Below are 6,726 nucleotides of genomic sequence, written 5' to 3'. Positions count from 1 at the left end.
AATCATGTGAACTGCCCCTTTGGTGCGGAAATTAAGATTCACATTCCATATCCAGAAGAACCATAAAAGATTTGTCTGGTTCTTCTTTCTCTGTGTAATCTTGCTTCCAAGGAGACAGGCAGATGGCCTCTTTTGAAATATCCTAGAGCTTTTCAAATGGAGGGTGAAACCAAGCTCAGTGTTTGTGGAGTGGAGGTGCTGTATGGTGACAAAAAGCAGAAAGCCCTAAATGATAGTGTTAGGTAAACTTATTTTGAGGTTAAGGCTAGCTGCATCTTGGGGAGGTACAGGTGGAATGCACTGTATGCAAGAACCTTAATACTTCCTGAAGCGCTTGAAGTTTCTAAATGGCTTGAAAATGCTTGAAGAATATTAGTCATTTCATTTGGAAGAAAAAAATTGCATCCTTTTCATCAAGCTCAAATAATACATAATAAATTCTAAGCAGTCATCAATGCCAGCAGTAGGGATTACAAGGTAGCAAAGTCTTCAGTAAAATCAGCACTGTTTTTTAAACATGTTCTCAAGTCTTTGGGTATCCTCTGTGTCTAATATGATTAAGTCAGGTTTCAGTTTGCAAACAAACTTTTAAGCCTTTACATTTCATTTAGGCTTGTCTTGTGCTGTGTTTGGAGGTGGTTAGGAGTTTCAGAAATGGCATGGGTTTGTGTTTGAATTGTGAGAGAAGCCACTGCTAACTTAGTTTTCTTTGCTTGCAGAAGCCATTCATGTCATTGTGCTTTACAGCCGAAGCGTTGAAGAGCTTCTGAAACGCAAAAAAGTCTATCGAGAAATAATTTTTAAGTATTTGGCAGCACAAGGAATTGCAGTGCCTCCTTCCTGTGAGAAACATGTACTCATTGATCGTGTAAAGCAGTACTGGAGCGTGCAGTTGTCAACACATGCCTCAGCATCAGGGGAGAGAAAAACACAAGCAGAGGTGAGTGCTGCTCTCTGAAAGACCTGAGGATGCTTAGCATTGCTTTTGCAGGATAACCAGTGTAAATGTTAAAATGTTTATCCAAAATGTGGCTCTTCACCTGGATTTAGGAAGGTACTGAATCTCTTTACTCTTGGTTTATTTGGTTTTGGTTGTTTTCTTGTTTTAATTACATCATTTAATGGTGTCTGTGCTAAGGTGTCACTTGCAGAGCAGTCTTCTGCTCTGTCTTGCAAAGTATATTAGTGCATTTGAATTCTAATGTGTGGGTTTTTCTCCATGCTTTTAATGTTTAAGTTGTACTGTAAGCTAAAATATAGGGTATTCACACATAATTCTGCGGATTCAAGGACAACTGAAAACAGTGTTAAAGATGCAGAAACCTGTGTAGCCCCTTGTCGTTATCTTAATGTGGTTGATCATCTTAAAACTTTTGGTGTAGATCCAGGGTTTCCAGTCATCCTCCAACTATGCCAGCCTCTAACAATACCATTGGTAGGGCACTTCCCAGAGCAGTGCAAAGAGCTTCTGTTGATGGTAGATCATAGGGCAAAAACATCTGACAGGCTATGGACTAAAATGTTGCAGGGGAGGAGGAGAATGGGGGGAAAACTGGCATTTTGTAGGTGGCCTTGATCTACTTCTAGAGACAGCGTAGTCAAAGTAGCACTGTCTGAAGCTGTTTTCCTTCTTACCTCATGTAGTTAGTGTGCAGAATGGATTTTAGTGAGTTTTTATATCTTTGAAATGTAAAGTTTGTAGTACTGCCAGGTCCATGTTATTTTTTCCCCTTGATATTAGAAATACTTAATACAGTGCAACTGTTATTTTTTTTTTTTTTTTTTTTTTAGCAACTACAAGTTATTTGGAAGTTCAGAATTATGATCCTTAGCAAATCCTTGTGGTGTAATTAACTTCCAACGTTTTATTTGTCTTGGATCTTCACCATGTAGTTCTAAATAACCACCTTGCTCTTTTGAGTGTTATACTTCAGCGACCTAATGGGCAACAGCCCCACCAGCTGGACTGTTAGAGCTCTGTAGCTGTCGATAACCCATTGCAATAAGCTTTCTCTCAGGGATTACCTGCTGAGAATTATGATGTAGCTGAGAATTGTTTTCAAAACAACTTTTCGTTTGCATACTTTGGAAATGATAAAAAAAAATGCTATTCTTGCAAGAGCACTTCCCAAGTATTACCCCATAGCAAAGTTTAGGTTTAAAGGTAAGTAAATTAAATTCTCCAGAATACTTAAAACACATTCACAGAGAATGAGAAATTCAGCTGGTTTACTTATCACAAACATTCTTTGCCTTTTCTTAATCCTAATTCCTGTGGCCCTCACCATTTTGAAGAAATGGGTATCACAAACCTACATAACAGAATTAGAAATAAATTACAGTTTATTGTGAAATAAATACAGCATTTCTATACAGAGGTCTCCAAACTTTCCATACTTAATTATTTAATTCTTACTTTAAGCATATTCATTTTAATACTTTCTAGACTTCAGTGTTAGCAAACTTGACATTTGATTTACTTCTAACAAGTAAATCAATTTGCCATCAAGTTGCAAATACTGAGAAGCCCAACAAAGTAACTGTACATTTAGTTCTTGTTCAAAAAAACACATGGCCTTGCAGTTGGTGGTCATGTATCTTTACATTGGAAAGTTTGGATTATTTTTCTGAAGTAAAAGTCTTAGCTATTGTAGGGGAAAGCAGAGGATAAACAAACTACATATGTACACATTACATAGGCTCACAGGACTGTTACTTGAGCATCCAGTTTTTGCCTTTTACAGTGCTGCTTTCTTTAGGAAGAAGTGTCCTCTAAACCAAATGGGGGTTTTACTATTAGCTTAAAAACCTTAAATATCTAATTGCTAGGCACCTTGTTTCCTAAATATTTATGCTTAACTTTTGCCTTTCTTTTACACATAGTTATAGTCACACCAAAAATTCAACTGCAGGGAATATATTTTTCTTTCTTTTTTTGTCTTAACATATAATAGTGTCTAAAAAATTACTGCATACTTTTTAGAGTATGTATCTGCTGATACAACACTTGGAGTGGTTTGTCACCCTCTTCTGGTAAGTTTTTAACTATATGACCATTGGTTCCGCACCGGTACTTGCTTTTACCACTTACTGTGAATTTGATTTCAAAACTTTTTACACCCACCACTCTCTTGTCAGTCTCAGCAACCCACTGTTAAGTATTCTTTTGAAGTATTTATTATCCCTCTGCATCTTAGGTATATATTAGTATGTGTGTGTGTCATTTTCTGTAAAATAAGGGAAAAAAGGGCACAACTTGTCCGTGACCAATGGTGAACTAGTAGAAGATGTGTTTTGAGTAGTATCGTGCTTCTTTTCACTGGCCTATTTTTCTCAGAGGCTTCTAGACAAGACAAGAACTTTGACTGAGCCTTTTCAAGTTATTCTTTGAAGGTCTGGCTGTCTGCTAGGATGTTTACTTTTCTCACTACTTGAAAATACTTTCTCAACAGATTCAGTGTTTAACAAAGGATTTTATGACAGTCTGAAGGATGGGTTTTCTGACAGGCTGAAGGGAGGTGCCTTTATTCCCAGAGTTAGCCTGTGCTGCTCTGTGAAAATCCTGCAGCCCTTCTATCCCAATGTCATATTGTCTCAGTCTGTACAACAAGTGATCAGTTGTACAATTAGAAAAGTAACTGCGATACCTCATGAGTTCTGTCTATTTTGGAGCAGCAAACGTAACGTGAGTTACGATTTTCTTTGGTTTGGGCTCTTTTCCTGTTAGAAATACGATAAAGACTACAAATGCCACTCACGAATGTGACCAAGCATCTTTTGGATGATTTTTGGCAGTCTTGCTGCTGAACAGGGTTAAATTCAGGCACATGATCTGGTGGAGAAGAAAATCTGCAATACATTAATTCTTTGACTTTCAGGATTTCCTGGATTAGGTGTGCATTTTGTTAGCCTGTTCCACTGACGTGGGTAAAATACCCCCATAAATCAGAAGTATTGGGTCAGCTTCAGGTATTTGGATGTGCATATTCAAAAGGGGACTTCCCAATCAGTACTATTTTCATCAGCTATATGAAGATGCCAAAACCAACACAATTTACCTAATTAAAAGGTACCAAAAAGAAGATATTTAAGGCAATACGGAATAAGAAAAATATGACAACATAAATATTTATTGATAGACACACTTTAGTAAATTGACATGCCTTAATATGAGATTAGCCTTTCAGGTTGGGTCTGTATCCTTGTTTTTCTGTAGCCTTCCTTTGAAAACATAAAGGCCAGTGAAAAGTTACTAACCCAGGCACTTCTTACTCAGCAGAAATTTTGTCTGTCAGTGTGAGAATCCTGGTCTCATGGAAGTTGTTCAGAAATCCTTCCTCTGCCTTTTTACAGCAGAACCAGGATTTTCCCCATTGTTTATAAATTGTAGACTAAGATAAAGTGAAGGACTATGCTAACTGTAATTCAGAGAACCTGCCCTGATTGTCTAGACAAGATGATTATGATCTTAAAATTAAGTAAGATTTTACTTTGTTGTTTTTCTTCAAGCACTCTGTCTCAGAACACCTGAAGGAGACACGAAGTCTTAGAATGTTAAAAATAATTATTTACATTATTTTATGTTGTTCTAAGTAGTAATCTCACATGTTAAAGCCGAATAGTTCTAAGAAAAAAAAATATGCTTGATTGCAGAGTCATGGAGACAGCCAAAAGTCACTGCAAGATGATATTCATTATCTAGGAGAAGAATTCTGTCAGTGGTTCTTTGAACTCCTGAATTCTCAACATCCCTTGGGAGTAAAATCTGAAGAAACGTGGGGACCACAGCATTTTTGGGATGATGCCAAAATGAAGTTCTCCTACAACACATTAGAAAAAAACATGGAAGAATATGTTGGTGCAGAAATGGTGAGCCTTCGTCTGCTCTCCTTGGTTAAAGAAGAATATCTTCTGTTCAACCCTAACTTGCATGCCAGCGGACTGAAATGTGCCATGTCTCCGCATGGGTTGGTGCTGGTGGCAGTGGCTGGCACAGTACATAGAGGCAACTCTTGTTTGGGTATCTTTGAACAAATTTTTGGACTCATTAGCTGCCCTGTTAGGGAGAATACCTGGAAAATAAAAGTTATGAGTCTTAAAATAGTTGGACAGAATGCTCTGGAGCCTGGGATGCAAATTGAAAAACCCACCATAAAATATGAGTCGAACCAACTGCGAGAGCTGTATGATGGGAAAGAACTGATGGTGTTTGAACCTCAGAAATTCTGAGCAATTTTTCCTCAGCTGAGCGACTAGGTGAGGGAGGAGTGGTTTCAGCCATGTGATGCTGTCTCTTTTTTGAGTCCAATTTGCTGGATGACAAACTGAGATACGGTCTAAAGTATTAATGCAGGTGATGCTTCGGGGCACCTTTCCAAGAGCTAACAGATACTGCAGAGTATTACTTTGAATTTTGTTCTGCAGTTAGAACGGAGTTTGATTATTCCTGGTTACAGAACATAGTTACATTTAAATATGGGTTGGCAGCAGTATGTAATGAACTAGGTGAACTGGGGTTCACAAGGTGCAAGCTGATTCTTTTCAGGCCACCAGTTTAAAACTCTTAACCTGAATTGTAACAGGACGTCATTGTGTCTGGCTTTTTGAAATTGGGATTGGTGAATGTCTAAATGGACATCTGAGTCCCAAGAAATCCATGTGCTCTTCAGGAGTTTTTGTTGAGAACAGACAAAATAGTGTGAATGGAGATTGCTGCCATTTGTGTTCTAAATGTGGTTCTGTCACAGAAAAACAGAATTAGCTTAATGGGATACTGCAGGGAAAGCTGGTTTTTTTGTTTGATTCTTTGCATTAACAGCTTCCTTTCCTTTTACCTTATGGTTCCAACTTTGTAATGAATACAGACAAACTCTGGTATTCTGTCTGTGACCCCAAGCAGACAAACTTGAGAGGGTTGTCACTGCATCCATTTCTAGCACTGATTTGCTTGGATCAAGTAGTTGCTTTCATGACTTAAAGCAGCACTGTATGAACCAAATGTGTTGATAATTATTTTGTATATGCTTACCACAAAGTTTTTAATATAATAGCTGTGATTTTTGTATATTTTCTCAAAATAAGAGTTTTTTTTGCTCAGAGCTGCTTTATTACATTGACTAGAGGTCAGTTTGTTAACACTGGGCTGTTACAATGACAGGCGATATAAATAATCCAATTACTAGTTAATAACTGGCATTATTGCCATTGTAGAACTTTAATTTTTTATAAGAGGTTAGAGGTAAAATGAAACTTCTTTTTCCACAGCTTGCTTGAATTGTCTGTGAGTTTTGTTTTATAGCTTCACCAGTACAAGTTGTGAATATGGAAACATTCCCTGTAACATATACCAAAACCAAACTGTTCCCATGTTTGTCAAAGAGGACAGATGGTAAAAGTATGGGTGGGTGAAGGGAAACAAGAAGATTCAGGTATGCACAGAACTGATGTTTTTGATCAGTCTTGATCTTGGGTTAAGAATATCTAAAATTATTTCTTTCCTAAGCAAAAGTTCAAATACCGTGTTGGAATGTTCTTTCCCAATAAACAGTTGAGTTGTGGCTTCTTCAGCTACTGATGTATAATAAAGAAAAATCATCCCAAATTAAAAATTTGGAAGAAGCAGTTTCCTCATATGCATTTCTCTTCAGGTGAGGACAAAAGCCTGCTTAAAGGCCTATGTGGGTATCTTTTCAACATTCAGTATGACAGTGTGTAATATAACTAAAT

The 6,726-nt window shown here is 37.4% G+C and overlaps 1 protein-coding gene across 1 annotated transcript; it reads left to right on the top strand.

Annotated features, from left to right (window-relative positions):
- Positions 1-719: 719 nt before the first annotated feature.
- Positions 720-5,229, top strand: LOC104399587 (chromosome unknown open reading frame, human C3orf38; the record flags this gene model as incomplete). Its single annotated transcript, XM_010017528.1, has 2 exons — positions 720-940; positions 4,654-5,229. Coding segments are annotated over 2 exons (797 nt in total), but the record flags the coding sequence as incomplete, so codon positions are not given.
- Positions 5,230-6,726: the final 1,497 nt, after the last annotated feature.

This window comes from Nestor notabilis, unplaced genomic scaffold (assembly GCF_000696875.1).
Source record: "Nestor notabilis isolate BGI_N333 unplaced genomic scaffold, ASM69687v1 scaffold29516, whole genome shotgun sequence".
NCBI classification, from domain to species: domain Eukaryota; kingdom Metazoa; phylum Chordata; class Aves; order Psittaciformes; family Psittacidae; genus Nestor; species Nestor notabilis.
Note: the sequence above shows the minus strand (reverse complement) of the source record. Positions and strands in the feature narration are given on the sequence as shown.